The sequence below is a fragment of the Gallinula chloropus genome, assembly GCF_964237585.1.
Source record: "Gallinula chloropus genome assembly, chromosome: 3".
NCBI lineage: Eukaryota > Metazoa > Chordata > Aves > Gruiformes > Rallidae > Gallinula > Gallinula chloropus.
In genome coordinates, this window is record NC_140087.1 from 23,793,409 (window position 1) to 23,819,700 (window position 26,292).

The 26,292-nt window shown below is 36.9% G+C and overlaps 1 protein-coding gene across 1 annotated transcript in view; it reads right to left on the reverse strand.

Moving 5' to 3' along the window:
• AHI1 (Abelson helper integration site 1) overlaps positions 1-26,292 on the reverse strand; it is a gene marked incomplete at its 3' end in the record, with an annotated part of 85,925 nt that overhangs the window by 40,214 nt on the left and 19,419 nt on the right. Inside the window, exons 11-19 of the mRNA XM_084262392.1 lie at positions 26,084-26,216; positions 24,679-24,802; positions 22,259-22,488; positions 21,104-21,207; positions 20,401-20,519; positions 17,251-17,381; positions 15,836-15,976; positions 13,651-13,853; positions 2,336-2,453 (exon numbers count right to left, since the gene is read on the reverse strand). Coding sequence (XP_084118518.1) covers positions 2,336-2,453; positions 13,651-13,853; positions 15,836-15,976; positions 17,251-17,381; positions 20,401-20,519; positions 21,104-21,207; positions 22,259-22,488; positions 24,679-24,802; positions 26,084-26,216 — 1,303 coding nt within the window. The remainder of the gene's footprint in view (positions 1-2,335; positions 2,454-13,650; positions 13,854-15,835; positions 15,977-17,250; positions 17,382-20,400; positions 20,520-21,103; positions 21,208-22,258; positions 22,489-24,678; positions 24,803-26,083; positions 26,217-26,292) is intronic.

Consider the following 26,292-nt stretch of genomic DNA (forward strand, 5'->3'; position numbering starts at 1 on the left):
AGCAGAAGAAAGGTAAAACCTCAATTCTGACAATCAATGACACATCTTTGGCAAATTCTGTTATTACGAAAAAAAAAGTTCAGCAAGTTTAACATTACATACTATTAGGGACAGATTCCCTAAAGTGTACTAAAAATTTATGAAGTAAGAATAGTCTCATATATATTAAAAAATGGAGACATTTGAGTAAAACAAAAAACAGGACCAGCCACAAGACTTCATGAATCCAAATTACAAAGGTAGAACTCAAAATGAGATGACTTTCTCTGAAGACAGACATCTAGTTAACTTTTCAAATAATTGCAATAGCTATTAGCACAGTTGCAGCTTTACTGAGGCAGACAAAAAACCCCTGCTACGGCAAAAGGAGTTACTCTCTTGATGAAAAATTCCACCTGAGAAGCTAACAGGATGGTAGCAAGAAAACCTAAATTCTATGCCTTCCACTCAAATTTAATATAATCTTTGTGTGCAGAAGGCACACGAGATGTTTTCTTAAATTTAAATTGATTTTGTTAAATTTAAGTAATCTCTCTAATTAAATGCTTTATATATAACACATAAAAAACAAGCTATCTATGACTTGTATTTGCTTCACTGTAGCTACTTTGTCAATTACTACTTCTCAAAATTACATACTTTTTTCCTATTAATTCTAACCATACTCTTTGTAAAACTTTAAATATATCTCTGGCACAGGACTAACTTTGTTGGGAAAGCACTAGGTGTTGTTAACCTTCAGTTTAGCTAGACGTTTAACATTTTCTCCCATAACATTCTCATAGACAAAGTGATGAAATATGGACTGCGCAAGCAGACAGCAAGTTTGCAGATGATAAAAAATTGGGAGGACTGGCTGATGCACCAGAGGAAGATGCTGCCATTCAGAGGGACATGGACAGGCTGCAGAAATGAGCCAACAAGAACCTCACAAAGTTCAACAAAAGGAAATGTAAAGTACTGCATTCAGGGAAGAATTATCCCATGCATCAATGCAGACTGAAATACATAAAATGCCATTTAAATGTAAGAAAAAAACCCCTCTTTACTATGAGAACAATCAAACATTGTAACAGATTATCCAGACACATTGTGGAGTCTCCATCCTTAGAGACTTTTAAAACCAAACTGGACATGGTCCTGAGCACCCTGCACTAGATAAACCTGCCTTGAGCAGGATGGTTGGGCTACATGGTATCTGGAAGTGCATTCCCCACGTCAGTGATACTGTCTTTACTCATCTCACATAAGGAACATTCTGTGCTTGGGAAAGGTGATGAATCTGTCTATTTGATGATCATACAATGAATTATTTTAAATTAAAAGCTGGAAAGGAACTGTCTATAAGGGCAAGTAGCGATAGGATATGGGGCAGTGCCTGAAGGAGAGAATTACATTAGATATTAGAAAAAAATTATTCCCTATGAGGGTGGTGAGGCCCTGTCACAGGCTGCCCAGAGAAGCTGTGGCTGCCCCCTCCCTGGCAGTGTTCAAGGTTGGGTCAGATGGGGTTCTGGGCAACCTGGACTAGTGGAGGGTGTCCCTGCCCATGGCAAGAGGCTGGAACTAGATGGACCTTAAGGCCCCGTCCAATCCAAAGCAGTCTGTGACTCTATTACCTGTTTAGCTCATTGTATATATATATATTCCACCCTCCCCCTGAACTTTTTATTCTTCTCAGTACAAAACTAAACACACACTTTGGAACTAAGGTTTCAATTTTCAGTCTTATTTTACAGGTGCCCAAAAAAGATAAAGTTATCAATTCTATTATTAAATATTATGATTAGCAATGCAACAGATATAATTAGCAAAGTAAGTATTACAAAACCACATAATTTCATTGCTTACCTTTTTCTCAGAATCTTTGGACTACAAAACATCTTTAGACACATAGTCCTAAAAGCAGATTAAACACAACTGCAAACAGACTACAGGAAACTGCTGTTCTGAAGTAAACGACTTTTCTTATTACTGTTTTCTTATATCTGTACATATGCTTTTAAAAATATGATAGTTTTGCTGTGTCTAATATATAGTAAATATTAAAATATTATAAAAAATTTAAGAAAATCAGACAGACAATCTCATACTGTTTTAGAAACAGAGCATTAAAAAAATAAGTGTACAGATTAAAGAAGAAAAAGCATTACAAGAGAACATATATCAGTATTGGACTGCATCACACCGCATTTTATAAAAAACTATCACACACAACCACCAGGCCACTCCCTGAAAGAGCTGCACAGCAAAATATATTAAGGCAGAAAAAATCCTCATAGAGGTTATGACCCATTCCCTACAGCAAGTGAAGAAATAAAGGAAACAAACTTACCACTTTTAGTAGTGAAAGAATACAGAGGATTCAGCGGCGTGCTCAGAGCGTCCGGCAGCCTTAGCTTGGAGTGTGGTGACAGCGATGATGGCGCAGGAAGCAAGAGATTTGAGCTCGCCTGTAATAGGAAAGACAAATCTGAAAACGAAGAGTAATTTCCTGGGTTACTTACTGATGCAACATCTAGAAGAGAAGTATTTGCTTACTGTTAATAACCATTCAATTCCAGGAAACAAACTTAAGACTCAACTCGATAAATACCAATTGAAATGATGTGTGGTTTTGTTTTTTGAGGCTTTTTTTGGTTCGTTTTTTGTTGTTGTTTTGGGTTTTTTTTTAGAATATTTGGAGACACAGACTTGGAAAAATTATTGACACAATTACAAACTGAATAGCACGTTTACATATGGACACAAATGCTCAAGCAGTGCAAACAGAAGGGAACTTTGAACTGGCATCTTGTTACATTTCTGTGTATAAAATAAAGTTACATTTATATATGGTTATAAACTTCTAAATGTAAAAACTTCTCATTTGAGTATTGAAACAACGCTATTTCTTCAAAGAGATTACTCAACATTAGGATACGAGACAAAAATGATTTCTTAAACCAGTTGTGACACAGAACTACTTGCCACAAATCAATAAAGCATACTTACACCAGAACACCAGAGACTTCATTTATGTAAGCTACACAAGAAATACCTGAAGTCTTGTTTTCCACAGCAACAATGTTAAAATATGGTTTTCTATGGAGTTTTTTTGATATATATGCAGCTATCAGAAAAACTTTTCCCAAACTTTACTCATGACATATTATCCAATACTGCCTATGTAAAAGAAATACCATGGCAATCTTAGGCTGTGTGATCCAATTGAAAATTTTACTTTTTAAGTTATTTTCACTGGCTGCCTTGATAATACAACCAAGGAGTGAAAACAGGCCTTAAATAAAATATTTGTCATTTTCTTCAAACAGAAATTTAGACTGCCATGCTAAAATTTTTTGTGTTATTTATATAAAACATTGTATTTCTCAACCCTTTCAACTGACAAGCCTATTTCACTATCTAGAACAAATGCATATGGTCACTTAATCCAACTTAACAGCCCAAACTCAGTGGAGCACTTCCTTTGGCCACAGTAAACTCCAATTCAGACCCTTAAACTTTACTTGTTGGTCTAAACAGAACAATGACATTTTACAAATGTTCAATCTACTGTCTATTCTGTTTAAAGAAAAATGGTATCTAAAAGTTAATCAGTGGCTTGATTCCAGAAGTGATATAATTTATATAACTACTATTTCTCTCATTTAATAAATTTTAAACAAGTCAACATGTTTCAATAATGTAGAATATTTGGGCATTGGCAGGTGTGCTGGGCTGCAGGTAAAACAGCACTGAAAATGTTTGTTGAGTAACTTGACTGGGCCATACAGAATATCTGCTACTGTGCCCTCTGTATTACTACACTACACCTTCATCTTGATGTACCTAGGCTTTGTGTGGCAATAGGGGTTTAATTCTACTGAATGTAGTTTATAATAGAATCATAGAATGGTCTGGGTCAGAAGGGACCTCAAGGATCACTGGGTTCCAACACCCCGACACAGGCAGGGCCACCAACCTCCAGGCTGGATCTACATAAGGCTGCCCAGGGCCCCCTCCAACCTGGCCTTGGACACCTCCAGGGACGGGACATCCACCACCTCTCTGGGCAGCCTGTTCCAGAACCTCACCACTCTGTAAAAAAACTTCCCCCTAATATCTAATCTAAACCTTCCTTCCTTTAGCTTCAATCCATTCCTTTTCCTGCCATCCTCCATCCTTTTAAGAAGTTGATTCCCCTCCTGTTTGTATGTTCCCTTCAGGTACTGGAAGGCTGCAATGAGGTCCCCCCACAGCCTTCTCTTCTCCAGACTGAACAAGCCCAGGTCCCTCAGCCTCTCTTCGTAGGAGAGGTGCTCCAGCCCTCTAATCATGAACCTAGTCAAGTACTCTCTTAGCAACTGCATGCGATTGTACAGACTATGCTCCAAAACTGACCAGAAAGAAAAGTATCACAGAAAATCAGATCAACAATTGAACATGATAAAGAAGGATTAAACCAGCTAGATTTTACTGCAGTGTACAATCTAACAGATTGTTGGTAAATGGCACTTGTGATGTCAACAGAATGGAGAGGCCTGTTTTTCTGGATAGCAACAAAATTAATCTGCTTTTCTTACACTTACGTACGCAAGTGACTAAGTTTCATTAACATAGTGTTTCCTCTGATACACACAAATATGGTGGGGAGCCATCAGCTTATGTTTTTACTCAAACACATACATAGAATGCGTTCTGGAAAGGCACCAAGCTCAGCTTCCCAGTGTTGCATCACCCTTTATACACTGTTAGCTCTGGGGAGACCCCTTCTGCAGTAAGAAAAATGAAATGCTCTCTCCTCCGCGTGGATTTCTTGCTGAGTGCACAGCACACCATTAGTGATACAAATGTACATTTTCCAGTCAAGTGTTCTCATGGAATTCTCTTTCAGATTTACTTCCAAAAAGTTGGTTTCAGACACTACTAGGGAATGAAGACAGGTTGAATAAATCAGCCTTTGGAAATCGATCTAAGCACAGCAGAGCAAACTATGTAATACTAGGACATAACAGACAGTGCCCTTGTTCATCCTGGAGGGGAAAAAAAAAAAACCCAACAAAAAAACCCCAGGAGAAACATGCCTTGATTGTGGTGCTTGAATGAATTATATGAGAGATATGGAACACTCTATGTAAATTATCCCTGTACAGCATTTAATTCACTTCTCTTTTCCTGCTGTATTACACAAGTATTTCCATTACACATGCCAAATAGCATGCTTCAAAATCAAATGCAAGACATGTACATTAGAAGACTGAATGTAAGCTCCTGAAGATGTAAGAAAAGCAGCCTTTTAAAGTACAAAGTAAATTCTATTCTACAACTCTTCTTTTCCAAGTTTTAAAAGACAAACTAAAAAAACATTTTTATAAAAGAGATAGTAAAGTTTCAAATTTTAAGAAATCTTACAGGATTCGTTCTTCCCCTCACTGACAGTGAAGCTCAACACAGCTGAGCTACAGAAGGCCGCCCACCCAAAGTAAACAAAATCAATGTTTTAATGACTTTTCTGCCACAAGCTCCTAGTTATTACTTAAATTCCTAAACGGCTGAAAGAGGGAGAAATCCTACAACAATGCAAGTGTTCAAGGCCAGGCTGGATGGGGCTTTGGGCAACCTGGTCTAGTGAAGGGTGTCCCTGCCCATGGCAGGGGGGTGTAACTAGACGGGCTTTGAGGTCCCTTCCTACCCAAACCAGTCCATGACTCTCTAAGAGTGGAAGGAACCACTCAGCTAATACGTGAGGAGTACTGAATCAGCAGAACTGTTTCCAGGCGAAGCACACTATCCTACAAAGCGTAACTACTCCTACGGCAGACAGACGTAAGGCTACCTACAGAGCAGAGTGAAGCAATAGTTTTTTTTGAAATGCATGCTGTGGGAAGGCATTGCTAAATACCTTTACAACGAGTAAAGTTGGCTAAGATAGCCAACCATTAATCTACTTATTTTTTCACAACAGGCTCTGCTTGCTTCATGCACAAACCACAACTTTATCAAAGACACAGTATACTATTAGCCTGAATTGAGTAAAACTAAGAGAGTTATAACATTCATGTAGTTTTTGCAGTGAAAAACATTCCTACATAATGTTTGCCAAGTTTAAACAAAGCTGATTTGCATTATTTTTTTTTTGTGTTAGGGTAGATCTATGCAAATTATGCAAATAGGCATTTTCAGTGGAACTAGTTTCCACATTAAAAGTCAACTCCATGAGACTAAAACCAGAATAGTGCAAGACTTGACAAGCTGACAATAACAATTCTCTTTTTTCCTGAGTGCAGTTTGATGACCTGTGCCACCAATATCATCAACATTTCCATACATACTTGCAAGTCAAATCAGGTTGGCCAGCTCTATACTCCCTCTTATTCTTTTAGTTTAAGGCTTCCCTTTTGAAACTTTAGGCCTCTAGGACACTGTTTTTAAACTGTCTTTAAAACCATCGTTAAACTATGATTATGCAGAATATAGAAGTTGACAATTGAATTTGAAATAAAACCAAACCATAAATTCTGTTATTTTCTCAATGCTAGAAGAAAATACCATTAAGTATTAACCCAGAACTCATCTAGATGGAATATCATTCCCTTGTAACTTGAATAATGCATTTTTTTTCTCCTCAGAAGCCTAGAAGCGGCTAGGACATATATATGAAAATTGAGGTTAGGAGGTGCTTGGTCCTACTGTTTAAATACTGCTGTTGTCTTCAGATGACACCACCCCCACCTCCATCTCTCCCCAAGTATTTTGTTAGATTCCAGGTTTTTCCCATTATATTTAAAATCCTTTCTTTTGCAGACTATTTTGAATATCTGGGGGGTTTTAACAGAAATTATAACAGAGGATATAGTTATGTAAAAGTGCCATAAAAAGTATAACCAGACTTAGACTTCATTAAATTGTTTTTAAAATTATGCACATAAACAAAAACTGTAATCTTGTTTCTTATATTGACAGGCCCTCATTTGTGTATTCCAGAGAACAACTGTAATGTAACCATACAGAGAGAAAGGTTAAAAGAAACCTGATCAGATTCCACAAGAACAAGAAGCACTTTGGGATGCAAAGTTATAAAGTTATTTTCTGTATCTTTTATTTGAATGAAAAACAAAATTGCTTTCCTCAAACAAAAAAGGAATCTGTGAAAATGTTAAAAAAACCCACCAAACTCGTAGAGGTTTAACCATTTATATCCTCCTTTGACTCTCGATTTACAGCATTTCAGCATCTGAGCCACAATCAGCGCTTCTTTGTGTACCAAACATGCTGCAAGAAACTATCACAGCCCCAATAACCACTAATAAAAAAAATTGTCAACATTATTAAATTAATCGACTAATGTAGATTTATGGTATTTCTTTCATGAAAAGTTCTTAATTAAAGCTGTTTTTTCCACATCTTGGTGACAACAAGACAGCTGACAGGAGGTACAATTTGCTGGCTTTTAAATGCATAAGTGAATCTAGATTTTGTTCTTAAATATTATGTATATCTAAAATATTACATATAATATTTATTATATATATAAATATTATATATATTCTAAAATAAACACAATACTACTAAGATATCTCTGTTTACTTTATTCAGGAGGGAAAGAACTGACAATGAATAACTTTTCCTTAGCACTGTACAAATGTTTATGGAAGGAAAACTAAGATTCTTAAACTGGAAATAAAATTAAAGGACCAATCAGTAAAATCCAGACACGTCGTAAGCACTTCACACCATCTTATTTTGCCCTCTGGTAAAATTACTATGACTGATATAGCTTTATGCTAGGAAATAAATGCCATTTCTTTAGTGTATCTGACATATCTTCTCTATCAAATATAAGCCACTGAGAGAAACAGAATGCTCAAAAAGGTCAGTAGCGGAACAAAATCTTCTGTCATCGCTTACTGCAGCTTATAATTGCTACTGTAGACTTCTATTCAGGCAGTAATGTCAGCAAATATTAAGCAAGAATTAAAGATTGATACCCTGTGCTTACAGCAGTGATGAAAGACCATTACAATGTAATTATTACTACTCCGAAACTCATAGCTAGACTCATGCAGGTCACTTACTTCACTTGAGTAAAAGGTTGACAGCATGCAGATTCAAATTCCATATTCCCTGTAAAATTCATGACTCCCTACAATAGTAGAAATCTGTGTACAGCAAAAGACACACACAATTCTTCGTTATCTTTTTTAATTAAAAGCATAAAGAAATAGTAGGAAATAGTTTGAAATAGAAATTCCTCACATGTATTGCTAACACTACAAAAAAGCTCAGAGAGAGGAGAAAATCCTCAATAAAAATTCCCATGAGCAAATATTTGAAAGTACCGCCTTACCACAATAAGCCATTCCAGTCTCTTTTTGCTCCATGTCAGCTATTTCTCCAGTGAAGAATTTCGGAGTTCTAGTACCAGACCTTACCCTGGAAGAGGCTCAGCCTGCATTGCTGCCAAGCTGGAAGGCATATTTATGTTACTCTACCTACTTCTAAGGCAACTTACTAGCCAATGACCTTTACTTAATAGTCAAAGTAAGACATTTTACCTATTTTCTTTTATTTGGTGGTGCAGGAAGACTAGCAATTACTGCAGAGTAACTGATTGCAGGAAATCCATACAGATCAGTATGAGGATAGAGTTTATGACACTACTCATGTCACAGCTGTGCCCAAGTTCATCCCCAAAACAGAGACACTAGTTTCCTTTCTTTTACATCTGCTGTGACTGTGTTGTTTTAAAATTTGTCGGATGTTTGCTAAAAATGAGGAATGCCTGGGAAAAAAAAAAACAAACCTCTTCCTAAGCAAATACTACTCTAATGTAGGATAATATAAATTTTAAGGATATGACCTGCTTTGTAAGATTTTTCAGAGGGGATTTTTTTTCTCCTCACCACAAAACCAAAGGAAAAAAAGCAACTATGTGTTTTATCTAACACATCATTAAAATTGGCAAATTTGATGAATTGACAAGGGAAATTCATTACAATTTCCAAAACCTTACTTTATAACAAACTATTTCTTAAGGACACACAAAGTAAAGTTCTTGCAAAGCTTTCATATGCTATTTAGTATTTTACCTGTATAAAGTTTCTAGTAACGCTTCAAGCACTTCACATCAAGAATCACCCTATGCAATCACAAATGGAGAAAAAGTTTATAAGAAAATTCTGAATCCAATAAATGAAAGGCACAGGGTAATAGGATTTCAAATCCAAAAGTGGTTCCACCATGGCTCATAAAACACGCCCTTATAAGTGCAGCTGGGAGTAGCTATGCTTAAAGTGATAACTACAACAGAGTTTCCTAGAGTAAAAAAAGCATTTCCTAGAATACTGGAAGAGAAATAGGAAAAAGTATACAGCAGTATTCAAAAGCACCTACTTAATTTCAAAAGCCCTGACTTCATTGCAATGCATTGCACAAGTCCTCAGAAAAATGACTGCCTACAGTACAGTATAATGCCATCCAGCAAGACCTGAACAGGCTGGAGAGCTGGGCAAGGAGAAACCTAATGAAATTCAACAAGAGCAAGTGTAAAGTCTTGCAGCTGGGGAGGAATAACCCACTGTATCAGTACAGGCTAGGAGATGACCTGCTGGAGAAGAGCTCTGTGGAGAAGGACCTGGGGGTCCTGGTTGATGACAGGTTGGCTATGAGCCAGCAGTGTGCACTGGTGGCTAAGAGAGCCAATGGGATCCTGGGATGCATTAGGAAGAGTGTGTCCAGCAGGTCGAAGGAGGTTATCCTCTCCCTCTACTCTGCCTTGGTCAGGCCCCACCTGGAGTACTGTGTCCAGTTCTGGGCTCCCTGGTATAAAAAGGACAGGGATCTCCTGGAGAGAGTCCAGAGAAGGGCTATGAAGATGATTAGGGGCCTGGAACATCTCCCGTATGAGGACAGGATGAGTGAACTGGGACTAGGGGCAATGGCTGTAAACTGGAGCATAGGAAATTCCGCACTGACATGTGGAAGAACTTTTTCACAGTGGGGGTGACAGAGCCCTGGGACAGGCTGCCCAGGGAGGTGGTGGAGTCTCCTTCACTGGAGATATTCGACTCTCGTCTGGATGCCTATCTACGTAATATGAGCTAGGGAGCTGCTTTGGCAGGGGGGTTGGACCCGATGATCTCTCGAGGTCCCTTCCAACCCCTATGATTCTGTGATTCTGTGATCTCTTACACGCAAGGTCTCCAACATGTCTTAGTGTTACTCTTGTTTAAACTTCTCATTTTAGCACATTGTTTATCAGAAGGGGTGTCTAGAACTAATTACAATGTTGACTATGTGGGCTCATCCTGGATTTCCTAAGTAGAAACACATAAGCATCCTGCTCATTCAAATTAAGTCGGTTTTTTTCCCCTCTTTAAGAAATATTTCTTGAACTATGGTATACACAGTATTAAAAAAAAAAAAAGTTTCTTATTCATTTGGAAGTTTTCTTTTGGAAAAAAAAACCAAAACTTAAGACAATTCCATGAACTTATGAGGCTTTAGAAAACCTGAAATTCTTACACCTATGAGAGATCAAAGGATATCAGTACTTCCTCTGACAGCATGTAGATAAAAAATTTTGATTGCAGGCACAATCAAGTGGAAAAGCTATTTCAGCCTGCAGAAACACTGGGGCATTGCCTTGTACTTTGCCAAAACCATTCACAGAATTGGCAACATTTTAACATGAGCCTTCAATACTTAGTAAATAATTACCCTTCAGTTCTCCATCTTCAGGTAGAAGTTGCAGTAAGTTACTGTTGAACTCTTCCCCATCTGCACTAAAACCCAGAAGCCAAGCATAGTATTTCATCATCTACCAAAACCAAGATGACCCGGAGGACAGATTCTAACAAGACGGACCAAGGTAGCATAGAAAATACACACCACTTCGGCATCCAGCTCTGCTTCAAGGTCTTAGTTGCAGACAAAAGGACAAGTTTACAGCTTGGTCCACTTGATGGCTTAGATAGCATCAGTATCGTATTTATGTGTTTACTAAAAAGGTTGCATTTTTTTTTTTCTGAAAAGCATTGGCTTTAAATTCTGTTCTGTTTTCACAAAAGACGTATTTTGCATCCCAGCTAAACTCTGAAAGTCAACCATCTGGAGTGACTACACTATACGATATTTGATGTGCACTCTATCAAAGCCTCATGTATGACCATACTTTAGAGTCATACAGCTTAATGATGAAAGTTCAGTATATTTGATGCAATCTTAGGTATAAGCTTCTGGAATCTCTCACAGTAATGAATTCTACTCCCTTAATGAATTCTGGCATGGCAATAAATATATTCAAAGGACAAAAAAAAAATGCAAAGAGATATAAGTAGTTCTGTATATAGAAAGGAATACTTTTACATTCTACTTGGCCAATAATGCACTTTGAACATGATTTTGATAATCACTTTGATAACCATTTTATAACAATTTTTCAGAAATAATTCTCAAAGTAAGACTGGAAAAGCCAAACATACTTTTAATTCAGTTAGACACATTCACATATTAATAGATGAGGCAGCCAACACATGATCTGCATAAAATATATCCCCTACTGTTATGCAAAGTTCTAAACAGGTATTTTGATTGCCAGATGGAAGTGAGATTTTAAATACATAAATGGTAACACTGAAGGAAAAGCACTTGTGATTTCTTTCAATGATTAGAGATGGGTTTTCCTATCAAAAACTTCTGTGAATAGAAACATGCATTAGCATTAGTTCCATGAGGCAGACATAAATAATAATTGTTGCCAAGATTCACTATTCTGTATTTTTTTTCTAACATGGTAAAGAGAAAGTTATGTGGTTCCACAAAAACTACATGATTCTGCTAAACCAGATTTGCTTTCCACAACCCAGAATCCCTGGATAATCATCGACAAACAAATTGCAATGATAAACACTCCCAGACATTCATTATCCCTCTCTTCTTCCTCAGGCGACAAGGCATCCATAAGAAAATTATTTCCTCTGGAACATCTTCCCAGACACAAGGTTACATGCTCCAATCTCTCCACATTGCATCTATCTGACCGCTAAACAACTTGAAGGCACTAGGGCTCAGTTATGGATGAGCAGGAACAAAATAAGCAGAAAATGGAAACAAGGCTTGCTTCCTTATGTGAGGCCACATGTAATCCTAGAAGCAGCAGCAGCATGCTACCATTACCCATGTAAGCTAGTGCAGTATTTCGTAAAAGGGTCCACTGTCAAGCAAAGGATTGCAGAATAGCTTTATTTTGGATAGTTTCAAAGCACAGGCCCAAAGGGAATGTCTAGGCTACAGAACCAGACTAGATCTAATCCAAAGCAAAACCCCTAAATCACGATGAGAGTAGCAACAGCATCTGCCGCAACAACTGCTTTCACCTACTCATCCATTTTTATGCTTTGCTACTTACTAATGGAGAGAAACTCTAATGCTACATGAAAAAATAACTGCATGTACTCAAAAGGACTTAAAAATGAAAAATAAGCTCAAACTAAAATGCAGTTCACGTCATTATGAACAGTAATTATAACTGCACAGTGCTACTCAGAAATATTCTGCATTCGTTTTGCATGAAAAATTGTCTGAAGTGGGGAATTTCACTTAATTAAATTGATTACCAATTACAAAAGCTTTAATTATTGATTTGGGTATCAAGAAACAAGACAGATAGCCAAACATACACACAAAGAAAACCCTTCTCCCCTCTCTTTGTCTCAGCTTTGCTTCAGACACCTCACTCTTCATCCCCAGCCTCCTTGATTTTGTTCTCATGTTATACTCAGTCCCTTTGGTAAGGTGATGGGCAGTGCAGGGGAGCAGTATTGGTGCACAGTAGCTTGTACTTTTTGGCTGTCCTTTTTTGATCCAGTCAACTGCTTTAGTGTGGGCCCTTTACCAGTCACAATATCCTCTAGGCCTGTGCAGCATGGATTCCTCCATGGGTTGCAGTCCCTTCAGAGGTGTACCTCCTCCTGTGTTTTAACTGCATGTTGTCCTCACAGATGTCCTGTCTTTCCCTTCTCACCTACTCTGTTACCTCCCACTGTATCTCCTTTAGCACATCACATTTATGCCTCCCTCTATGCTGTCTCTTCTGCCACTTCGCATCTCTCCTTTGTGTTTCTTCCTCTGCTCTGGTGTGTCCTATCCCTAGTAGCTACCAAGCTTTCCTAAATATGTTTTCACAGAGCTGCCATATACTCTTCTCTTTGGTTCCTATTTCAGTTATGCACTGGGTCCATATTGTCTCTGTGGAGCTGGCTGGAAACAATTGGGCCCAGCACCAGGCAGCCCATGAACTATTCCCACTGAGTTCAGCCCTGCGGTCATACCCCCCACTACAGACACCTGGCCATTGATGTCATATACAATTCTAACAGGAAATGGAAAAAAACCCCCACCATGCTTTTAAAACTCAGCCGTAACATTTTATGGGAATGGGCACTGACAGAAGACACCCCTTTGTCATCAATACCTGATAAACACAAATAACTTAGTTTTATGTAATTAATCTCTTCTAAAGAGCTACTTTCAGATGCATTACTGAGAGATGTATAAATTTCTTAAGAACAGGTCTCAAGACTAGATCTACTTCTTTTGTAACATATACCAGTCCCAGGCTGGCTGAGGAGGATGTATACTTCTGGAAATTAAGTAAATTTGACTTACCGTAACAGAATCAAGTTTTCGTTTCACCTTCTGTATTTTCATTGATGCTCTTGCAACACTGACAAACTGATCTGCTGGAGACAGCACTGAACTTTTTTGTATAGGAATTTCAGAAAAACTGCTGAAGACCTGTGGCCCTCTTGGTGTAACTGTGGCAAGTGATGAACTGAGATCTTTTACAAGTTCAGCCTCTTGTTGTGCAACTGTAGGAATAACCAATGTTAATGTGTCAGGTGAAGCCTTACATTGCCATGGGAAAAAAGATAAATTGAATGATCGCTGTCATTTTGCCAGCCACATCTTCAGTAAGACAACCTGAATCTGTACTAAAAGGGCTACAGAGAAAATCTGAAAATGACATGAAGTTTTCTCATACTACCCCATTTGCCCCTCTTTTTGCTCACAATATCTCCCTTCTGTTATCTGTGTCCAGTAACCACTCACACAGATCTGATACTTTTTTGTTGCTTATAAAAAAAGTGATCTCCAGGCAGAAATATTGGGGAGGAAGAAAAAAAAAACCCACGGTATTTTCAAAGGCAAGAAAGTTTTACAGTTTGCACTGTGCTAAACTCAACTATTTTGCTAAGCACATTTCACATTTTTTCCAGCCTAGTTCAAGTGAGCTTATTATACTTGAGCAAAATTTCAGAAGTTGCTCGGCGTGAAAACAAGTGCAGGAGGCATTCTTAGGAGGTAACCTGCTCTAGAATAGGATAATTTTGATCTAAGTTGTACTCACTGTCATTTAAACAAATTGTTTGACTTTTGCAATTTTTTGCATTGTGGTCTCAAGCCAACAAACGTTAGAAGAATTCTTCAGTAAAGCCTTGTCAGGCACAATCATAAAACTGTTGGTGTGCGTAAAACACATACTCTTGGAATCTTAAAACTGTGTCAGTGACTAAAATTAGTATTACTATATGATTAACTCTTTCAACACTAAGGCTGTAAGACTATCTTCTGAAAGCAAAGTGTGTGCTTTTAACCAAAAAAGGAACAAAAAGTTAGTAACAGACAACGTAGAAAAGACCACAACCTATGCAAAAATCTTACTGTCACCAGTGACTTAGTTAAGCAGTCAGATAACAACCAGTGTGATATCTGTGATCTCTAAATATATACACACATGCGTATATTAAACTATTCTATTAGCTTTTTCAAGACTCACTGTTTGATGAACAGTCAAAACATTTTAAAGAAATTCTTCACCCCAAAATTTTTCCATTGCTTTCTAGAATGTAGGTATCTTACTGAGTTGAAGCTTAGCACTGAATGTTCATTGTAAAGTTGTTGCACTTTATTTTCCTGTAAAAGTCAGCCAGTTCAAGAGACATATAACCTAAACTGTGAGATTTCATATGAGTAATCTCATTACTAGATGCTATTTAAAAAGCAAATGTATAAAGAAAGGATTAGCTTTATAAACCTATGCTCACTTCAAATATAATTAAAAAAAAAATCTGTAAGGTATGCAAAATTTACCACAGAATTCACATTAATATTAATCTACTCTCTAGATGCAATATGACATGTGAAACTATGCCCTTATTTGAAACAATGACACTGCTAAAACTAACCACAAAAACACAACTGCCAGAAAAGTCTGCAAAGGACAGACTGAATTCAAAGTTATCATTTTTCACTATCTTATCTTTAATAACATGAGGAATAAGCGTCTCACATAATCGCACCACAGATGTAACACCTGTAACAATCTATAATCATATTAATTAATTTCTCTACAGCATCTCAACATTATTTTGTAACACAGCTAGCACAAAATACTGAGATTCCTACTAAGCAATTCATGCATTTTCAGAATGGTAGTATTTCCTGGCTCAGCAACCCCCTCGATACCAAAAAGATGCTTTTAGATACTTTTATCACACTGCCTATATGTGACAAAGCGCTGTAAGACTCACACAGCATGACATACATCTAAACTTTAGGTTGCACAGGACCTCTCGTGATAATTTAGGCCAAAGACTCTGCTCAAAGAAGGGTGATGTAGAATAAGTTTCCCAAGGTCACATCCAGCTTGGTTTTGGTATCTCCAGGATAAAGATAGGCATTTTCATCAAATGACTGCTTTTACTTCAAAAGAAGTATATATATATTTACTAGCAAATCCCTTCAAAAATAAAATATTTACAAGAGTCTATCATGAAAAATTGTACTGTACCTTTATAATCATAAATGTATACAAGTATTGGCTGGTTTTGACCAAAGGCACAAAATGATACCATGTGTTCATGTGGATGAAAGGCAACATCACGAAGTGGAGACGTGAAGGAAAGTTCAGAATATATGGCTACCTGATCTCCTACAGAAGTGAAATATCTTTATTAATACCATGGAAACATATATGATATGTCAAAATAAGAGCAGGTTTAAAGTTGCATTACTACAGTGCAGCAATTGCCACCATAAATATTTTTCAGTCAATTTCCTTTTTGAAAAGTAATATTTGGTATAAGGTAAAAAAATACTGCATGATTTTAAGTTACTCAGCAAGTCAGAAAAGGTAGTGCTGTTGCAAGAGCTGCAGGAAACCCCAGAGGATGCACCAGGTTAGCTGAGTTCTCTTCTTCTGATAAGCAAGTTCTGGAAAGGTGACGTTCCACAGTATTTGTTTGTGCTTGCATTTTGCCAGAGATAGCTATCATAGTTGTGGATTCCAATTATATAATACGGACAAGAGAAGTGAAAGTTGAGCACAAAATTATTAAAAATAAATAAATAAAATTAGCTCTTCAGCTGATGGCATTATAAATGCAAGTACAGCATATAAGCAGAGTCAAAGCCTGATGAAAATATACAAAGTGCCTCCCTCCTTTTGCACTTATTCTTTTTTAAATTTTTCAGACAAATTACGTAGTGGCACAGATGTAAGCTAATACACTTGGAAATGTAGAAAAAAATTAAACACAGAACTGTTGGTTAGACACCAGTTATATTTTCCTCTTCCTTTGTAAAAATTTAGGTCATAATTGGAGAGAGACTATAACGTCATCAAAACCAAAAGAGTATTCTGATACATATGATTGATTTTTTCACCTCATTGCACAATGAAGGTGACAAATTCTTTATTTTATGTTTCCTTAGTTTTTTTCCAGAAAGACTTTGGCAGATATTTTGAGACTACTTGGTTTGGGGAATAATTAGTAATAACTTTATAATCCAAAGGCCAAAAACATTCAGTCTGTCACCACCCTTGGGAAACAAATAAAGTGTTTCATAACAAAAGCCTAATTCTCGATTTCAAAAAACACCACAGAAAAACTGATTTGACTTAAAACTTTTTTGTGAACTGTAAGACTCTCATCCACATGTAAAGAATTTCAGTTCACAAAGAGCTGAGCTTCAGGTGCTCTATTCCTGCTGGATATTACAAATGCTGCATCTGCCTATTAATTTCCCCATAAGAATTAAATCTGAGAGATTAATAATAGCTATTTAAAAGGTGGAGGTAAGGCTTCAGGACTTAAGAACATCTTACTGAAGTTTTAGTCCATAAAAGTGTTTCAATAAAGCTGACAAAATCCTTTCCCCATCAGCTTTGACAACCCGGATTAAGACCATAAAATACATACTTACCTGTTTCTGGATTCCAAACATAAGCCTTTCCATCTTCACTTCCAGAAAACAGGAACGTACCACATGGTGTTAAGGTGCTGTGAATCTTTTCTCTGTAATTTGTGGCTCCTATATATTTCTTTGTGGCCAAGCTAAAGAACAGTTTGCAAATAAAGATGATGTTTTTAGAACAGACAATTTAACTTTCTCCGTGTCAGTCCCTTCAGCTGTTCCTCAGAAAAATCAATACACCTTGCATCCCACATAGATAGCCACGCACGCACCTTTTGCAGACTGCAGTGTTTACCCTTTCTTTTCCCTGGCTTTCATAATGCACGTGAAATCAGAGATTAAGTGTAACATCCTGGTTTTTCAGTATAAAACAGAAATACTCAGATCTAGAGAATGGATATCTATGTAGCAATTTGCATTTTCTTGATCCTGGGCTTTGAAGAAAAAAAAAAAAAAAAAAAAAGAGGGGGAAATTGGCACTATTACTCCAAGCTCTGCCAAAAAGGTTTTCATGCTTTGTGACTTTGATTACAAACCAGTAGTACTTAAATTTATCCAACAACTCTTTTTAGCTCCTCAGGCTAACATCTCCATAGTTAGAAAACCAGCAGTACTATCAAAAAATTTCAGACATCAATGTCAATTTACTATTATTATTAATATTTTTCATATTAATTTGATACTGTTTTCAGTGAAACACTACTGGTCAGAGTAATAACAACCTACTAATAAACTACTGTTGAACAGGCTATAGGCATCAAGTAAGAATCTAAAAAAGGATTTAAAGAAATAAGTGCCAGCTTGGAAGAGGCTGTCTTAAACATGAGGTGCAGCTTTGAAAGAGATAGAAAAGTTCAGAATAGAGACTCCTACAGCAGTAACACTACAATGCTGAATTCGACGCAAGAACAGCAATAGGCCACGACAGCCCTCGAAGACAGAAGACAGTAACTGTTAAAATGTGTTACTGGAGAAATGGTGGAGATACACTGGGAGAACTGCAGTGCAACTAGGATGACAGGAAAATGATTTATAATAATATTCTGACTAAATATACCTTAGATTCGATTCTATTTGGTAAGCAAGAGAAAAAGGATGCTTTGGTGATCTCAGTGCAAGAAGGTAATAACTCAAATAAGAGTTTTAGCTATGTGAATCACAAAGATAGTATCTCTGAGATGTCATGAAGAAGAGATGTAAAACCAACCTGCACATGGAACCCTAAGGAGAAGTCTGAACCAAAGCAAAATCCCTGATCACATACCTGAGTGATAGGACCAAGATCAAAAAGCAAAGTTGAAAGAGGAAAGTTAAGAAAAACTAGCTGTCAATGAAAGTGAATTGTGTTGATCTGTGACCTCCACCCCCTCTTTTCTCATGCAGGGAATGAACAGTTAATGCTGACGTGCACTTATCACTACTGGGTATCTGACCCTGTGGTTTATTGATAGACTGAAGCCAATGTAACTGTGGGCTGTGGTCAAAGCAGCAGTCCTGCTGCTGTCCTCTCCACCCTTATTTTCCCAGGCTCTCCTTCATTTCTTCTCTAGTGTTTGGGCAGCTATCAGATGAGTTAGATCAGATAGTTCATTAAAAAGAAAATTAATCATTTGTATTTGTAGGCTGATTTTTAGTTAAAATCAGTTCACTGATCTGTCCTACCCTATATCAAAAGATTTCTAGAGCTGATAAAAAGGAAAGGCTCGTAATTCATGGCCAAAGGTGTGGGAGATAGGAGGAGATTGCATGTCCTATGGATAAACTGGCTTACAATAATTGTGAAACTGCACACCACATTAACCCTTTCTTACAGATTAATAGGGATGTCCTTTTTTCTCTCTCAAACTAAACTGCACTTTTAGGAAGGGTAGTGATATAAAACCACCATCTGTTTCAAAAAGTACAGGTTCACTCTGATAATTGAAGCATGGAATTGGTGGATTGAGTGGATAGTTTAGCCTTCTAGCATGGTCATTATTATGTATCATTTACAGTAAAAGATTAAGAATGCACTATAAGACTGGAAAGTCTTTATCTAGTTCAAACATTTAACCCAATATACAAGACTGAGATTTCCTGAGAGAGACTGTGTGTATATGCACACACACATACGTGTACAGAAGTACGTTCTAAAAGAACATAGTTACTTGTGCTATGAGAGCATAAAGATATTTTCCACAGGTGATTTGATGTAGAACACCTGGGACCTTTAATTTTTTGCATGGTATGGGGAAGAAGGGAACTCACAAAATTAAGGATGAATCACTTTGAAAGATCATTGATATCTTTCACATGTCTTTCCAGAACAGAAGTGCATCTTTATCAATATTTGTAACAGAGCAGTGAGACTCTTCTCAATTTCACCCAGTGAAAGGACGAGAGGGAACGGACAGAAATTGAAATACAGGAAATTCTCTTTAAAATTAAAGAAAAATAGATGTTTTAAGGGTGAATGAACACTACAACATATTGTTCACAGAAGTTTTATAAACTGTCCAACCTTTGAGATATTAAAACCGAACTGACCAAAGTCCTAAGTAAGATGCTGTCATGCTTTCAATTACTTGGATTGGATCGGATTCTCTCCAACCTCGACTCAAGTGATTCTGTGATACTTTGCGGTTTATTGTAATTGTTACTAAAGAACTATTCACAGCTATTAAAAATAAGAAAATAATAAAAAACTAAGTAAAAAATACCTCAGGGCCTACTTAATATACCACAGTATGTAGGTACGGCATTTTTCAGCATTGAGAATGACAATCTTCATTCTATTTTAACATCAAAGCACTCTTCCCAGAGTCTTAACAATGAGAAACTAACACATAAATAAATGTTAGAATTTCAAAGTTCCTTTCATGCCCAGACTGCATTTTTAAAAGTGAGTTCAGCCTCTAAGAGACTAGTGTCTTCTCCTTCATCCCACCTTAAGCTCTCAAGTAACCTAGTAATTTTTGGATATTCTATTCTAAAGGACTTACCCAACATCACACAAAAGAACTGTAACACAGCAGTGTTTTGAAACCATTTCCTAACCCTAATATTGCTATCCTTGATTATTAGGACATCTTTTTCTCCATAACTACACATTTAATAGTTTATGTTACTGCTTTTAAAACAAAAAAGAAAATATGTAACTGTCACCAAAAATCTACTTACATTCTGAGATCCATGATTCTCAGGGTACTGTCTTTGGCATGGATTAACAAACGCCTTCCATTTGGATGCACCTCCAGATGATTTATTGGTGTTCCTTTAATATCATTTTCTTGTATTTCCTATGGAAGGAAGGAAAAATAAAACTTTGTATTTTAAAAATCATGCTTTTACACAATGTTATTATTTCTTCTCTTGCATTATTGTTTTTCTGTCCCCTTTATTCTATTTGGTTAAGGAAAAACTTTGTTCCTCTATATTAAGGCACTGCATCCTAGGCAATCAACTTTTCACAACCACATGGCAGATTCTACTGTGAGACTCTGAATTTTTGAAACACACTTGACAGAAATGCCAACTGAACATTAGGCCTCTTAAGGTATGAAAAAAGGTGATTTGTAAAGCCTGTGGTTTATTTTACTGTTGTTTCTAGGGAACAAACATAATGCATTAGCATTTAACTGTTAACAGAATGCTATTAAATCTCAAGCATTTTCATGGTTTATATACAAAATATTGAAGTTGCAAAAAAATTGAAAAAATTTAAGTTAGTGAATCACAGCATGTTCTCTCAGCTCTTTTGTACCAAATACACCTTTTCAGTTAAATCAAAAAATAATGCATAAAAAAAAGAATTCAAATCAAATTATCAGAATTAGACTTCTTCACATAAAACTTAAGCTAGCGTTGTAAGAAACCTGTATACCTTATTAATCCTCCAGCGTTGAAACTGTTGTGGAGAACTTCCTTTGACAGATGTATCCCAAACTATTATCAGTCCTGAACTATCCCCTGAGAACATGTGGAGCCCTGTGAAATAATGTCTTGTGAGAACACCACCACAGAAAAAAACTAATACAGAAAAGGATGTATGAACAACAAACTTTTTTCTATTATTTTTGTGAACACCGGTTCTTCCCTCTCTTTTGCTAGGATACACTCACTGCAAATACATCTTACTCATACTGCATGACATAAACTGATACTATAAATTTGGGTTCAGCTCAAGTTGGATACTAGGGTGCTGAATATTCTTTTTTCATTTTTGCTCATTTGCTGGAACCAGCAAAAAATGAACATGGTTGCCTAATGGTTACCTATACACTTCCTGAGAACTTGAACAAGAACAAATACCAGGTGTTCTTAAATAAAGCAAAAATATTTATTATATCTCCTTCCTTTTCTCTCAAGTGTTTCACATTTGTCTGTCAACGTTGAAAAGTTCATCACCTTCCCACTTCAGTCTAGCATTAAAATTCTCAGAATCTAACTAGTGGTACCCCATTTTCTTTAGCTTTGTATTGAGCTCTAACTTTGGATGTCAAGATGGTGGAGATGTCTTTGCTACTGTGCTGATCATGTGCTCTCCTGTTGTGAAGTTCTGTTCCAAAAGTTCTCTAGAAGCTGGTTTCAGACTTCTTGCTTCTGCTTTTAAGTTAATAGACAATTACTCCACCTAGAAGAATTCTAGCCAAACCTGCCTTTTTTTCTAACTTACCTCTCTACACTAACTGCTAGGCTTCCCCCCTGCATCCTGATGCATTTGTCTTCTCTGAACAGTAGCATCTCTGGTTTACATTCTGCTAATTTTTGCACGGTAATCGTTGCCTGATCACCATGCATTTCTTGACCCATACTTTCTACTTTTATCTTTTCTGATTACTTTCAATTTACATCAGGGACTATGTGTCCCTTAGTGTTCGCCCAAGTGAGGCATCGTATTAATCTATCAACTGCAAACACAACTAAAACTATTATATTCTGTTACAGCATTTCACACTGCCTAGCAAGCTAGTCACACTTAATGTCGGTCTTCAACTGAAAAGACAACTCTTTGAAAGAAGCAGACACAAGGACTTACCTTCTGCATCAAAACAAAGTGTGTTGATGAAACTTTTGTGACCATCAAGCTCCTGTAGCAGTTGCCCATGGATTTCTTTCACATTTGCATTCCAGATTCTAATCACAGAGTCGTAACATCCTGTCACCACCACCGAGTCCACAACTGGGTGGTACTTCGCAGTGTAAACAAATGAAGGATGAGGGAAAACTCTCACTGCAGATGTTGCCTGCATTTCGATTTTCCACATTCTAAAAGAAATTTGGATATCTGCTGTAAAAAGCAATCACATCTGACTGATGCCATACTTCATGCTAGGGGTTCTAGAGGCAAATGCCTGCAAGCACTTAACAGCAACAGTTAATCCTACCAATTTGTTCCTCCTATATTTAATCCTTTAATACGGTACTTTCTAATAAGAATGAAGAGAATATTTACTATTTTACATAGCCTGTCTTCAAAGCAAACTTATCACTACTTATTTAATGTGCAAAATACACATTTTAAAATATAGGTAAAGAATGAGATAAGTTTCTTTCTTTCAGGTGTTACAAATTAAGACCTTCCGGGGTACTGCTCTTTTTTTTTTAAAAAAAAAAAACACGCTAGAACAAAAAACCCACCAAGGAACATCTAAGACCACTAAATATAAATAAAATCCCAGAATGCTTTAACAGAACAGTTACATACCACACTGATTGTGATACAAAGATATTTTCCTCACATAAATTCAGTTCTTACTATTCATCTATTTCCTATCCTTCAACACGCATAGTAAGATCAGATTTTTATTTGGAAGTGGCTTTCTTTTTCTGATGTTATATATTTAATTATTGAGCCTTCCTCAAAGATGAGTCCATACAGAATGGAATGATGTCTGGATCACGGAATACAGCACGTTTCAGAGAGCAGCATTTCGCTACAGTACCAACTTGTATGAGTGCCACCCTTACAGGTGGGGTGACTACCTCTGGTGGCTACTGAAGAATTCTAAGCTTATTCTGAGGTGAGTCAATTACAAAATAGCAGTCTCTTACAGGGCAGGGATTAACTTGCAACTTACTGTGCAAAGGTCACAAGAAGTCTACCTAACTTTTACAATGGTTTAGTTCTAACAATGTAACAGTTAATTTGTTGCACACAAATAAAGCTAGGGAAGGCTACATGATAACATACAAGGCACTACATAAAGGAAGCACTCAGATAAATTCCCAAATTTTCCTTCAATTTGCTTTAGAACTAAGTGACATATGATGCAGGTAATAAACTGATAATGACTTTAAAGCATTGGTGCCTTGTGGTCCTTATCCTTCAATTCCACCACATTTCAATGGCAAAATGCTCGCACCATGAAAGGGAAACAGAGGAAACTTCTTGCCTCAACAGAGAGTTTTTAAGGATCTTAAGGCAACGGACAATAAATACAGGAACTAACAACTCTTAGAGTGACTGTGCATAGTACAGTGAAAAGGAGGCAGACCACTACAGTTTCAACTTGCTGCCACAAATTCAAAAATTGAGGAACAGTTGGGCCATCTTATAGGTAATATAAGTGATATTTACACTTTCATATAAAAAAAATTATTAAATCCACTTCCAAATAAAAAAATAAAATATGGACTAAGCTCTCAAAAGACTGTTTTTATTCCTATATACAAGTTGCAAGAGAAAAAAAAAGTGCAAAAGAGTTCCACACATAAAATATATCATTTAACAATTCTTCTGGCATTTTAATTACGCAACTGCCTGTAGCATTACTGAGTTGTGCAACAGAAACAAGAGATAGGGATCTCAAGAGCTAAAAAAAAAAAAGCCCTATGAAAACCAGTGAAGTTGCTCGTAATAAAATTATGCAGTGTCACAGCCATACTTTCATGGGTTTTTTTTAAAGTTTCGAGGGAGTTTGCTTTTAAATCTTGAATAAATTAGTATTTTAATATTAACATTGTTGATGCATACTTTGAAATTGCAGAGGAATCTGTGTAGAGTCATTTACAGCAATTTAAGTTGAATTATTTAACTCTATCAAAGAAGCCATATATATATATATGTACACTGTAACCAATTTAACTTGAACCTTAAGTTTTCAATGTCCTGCCTCATGTTCAAATATGCAACTTAATACGCCATTCATAATAAGGCAGTTTCTCCAAAGACAGAAAATTCTAACTGTCTCAGTGACTTCTGAAAATAAAATGTCTGCACAGTAGATATGGACACTACAGCTTTTGGAAAACATTTAGTCTAAGATATACTTTAGAAATTAACATAGTAAATACAGTGTGATTAACTCCACCATAATTTTTGTAATATTTTAGGCAAATCACACTGCAATCACATCTTTAATAAAAAAAAATAATTCTTTATAGTAAGAAATGGAACTGGACCGCTTTCTTTAGTGCTTCTGATGTTATTTGCCACAACATCTTCATCATACTGACCTGACAGTGCCATCAGAGGATGCAGTAAGAAGGTACTGGTTGTCCTTTGACCAACAAAGATCATAAACTATGTTAAGGTGACCATAAAATTCTCTCAGGAACTGTCCAGAAGGAATTTCATACACTAATTAAGTTCAAATAGAAAAAGATTTTTTTAAAGTATTTACAATCAATTACATGCAATTATTAATCTAATCTTGGGTGCAGTTTCTACTAGTATAAATCAAATTCTCTATCTTCTCATTTTCAGAGAACAAGATCAAATAGTTGCTAGATGTGCATAGACAGCAAGCATATACTTCCACCTAGTGGCTCATAGGTGTCACGAATGTTTTAACACTTGGTTTAAGTCTTGGTTTAATTTATTAGAATCACAGAATCGTAGGGGTTGGAAGGGACCTCGAGAGATCATCGGGTCCAACCCCCCTGCCAAAGCAACTCCCTAGCTCATATTACATAGGCATCCAGACAAGACTTGAATATCTCCAGAGATGGAGACTCCACCACCTCCCTGGGCAGCCTGTCCCAGGGCTCTGTCACCCCCACTGTGCAAAGTTCTTCCGCATGTCGGTGCGGAATTTCCTATGCTCCAGTTTACAGCCATTGCCCCTTGTCCCAGTGCACTCAGCCTGTCCTCATATGGGAGATGTTCCAGGCCCCTAATCATCTTCATAGCCCTTCTCTGGACTCTCTCCAGGAGGTCCCTGTCTTTTTTATACCAGGGAGCCCAGAACTGGACACAGTACTCCAGATTAGGATTTTTTTTTTCAATTTTGACAGCTACCTGACCAAACTTTCGAATAGATTAATGTGAAGATCATTTTTCTGAGGTGTTTAATAAAGGAATCCAGACCTATTGTTCCTTACATTTAAATATTTACTTTGGGTACACTTAAAATACTCTTCTTTCTATATCTCAAATTACTATGACGGGTTTAAGAACTACACAGCTGAGGCTACTGTGAAGAAGCAGCCCCAGGTCTGAGTAGTAAGTAATGTCTGTAGTTCCAACTGTACTGCATGGACCACAGAAGACAGCAGCTTCCAGTGATCTGTCTGGAGATGACAGTATTGCAGGTATCTAGCTTTCATGACAAGTTAGGAGAAAAACTTACAAACAAAGCAAGTGAAATAGCTTCTCCAGACCCCACCACTTAAAGTCCTGTTATCAGAAAACATGCTCCCAATGCAAATTAGTGGAGCAGAAATAGTGTGATTTCGTACTATTAAAATTTACCACATACAAAAACGCCAGTTCCAGCCCTAGTAATACACAAAAAGCATTTCCCTCAATGTTCTGCAACACAAAGCCTAAAAATATTTAAAGCCACATCTTTTCCATTTTAGTTTCAAACTACATAAGTTATAAGAAAAAAGCTCAAATAAACCCATATTTTGAACTTACAAACAATGGGGTAGCCATTCCTTCCTGCACATGCTGCTGCCAGAGTTCTTCCATCATGAGAAAAACGAATACAGAAACAGCCAGTATCTCCAGCTCGCAGGGAAAACAGATGCTTGTTCGGTATGCGGCAAGCCTAGCTTTTCAAGTAAGAATTGGGATTACAGTTATGAATATTAACTATCCAATGCTTAAGACACATTCTTAGTTCC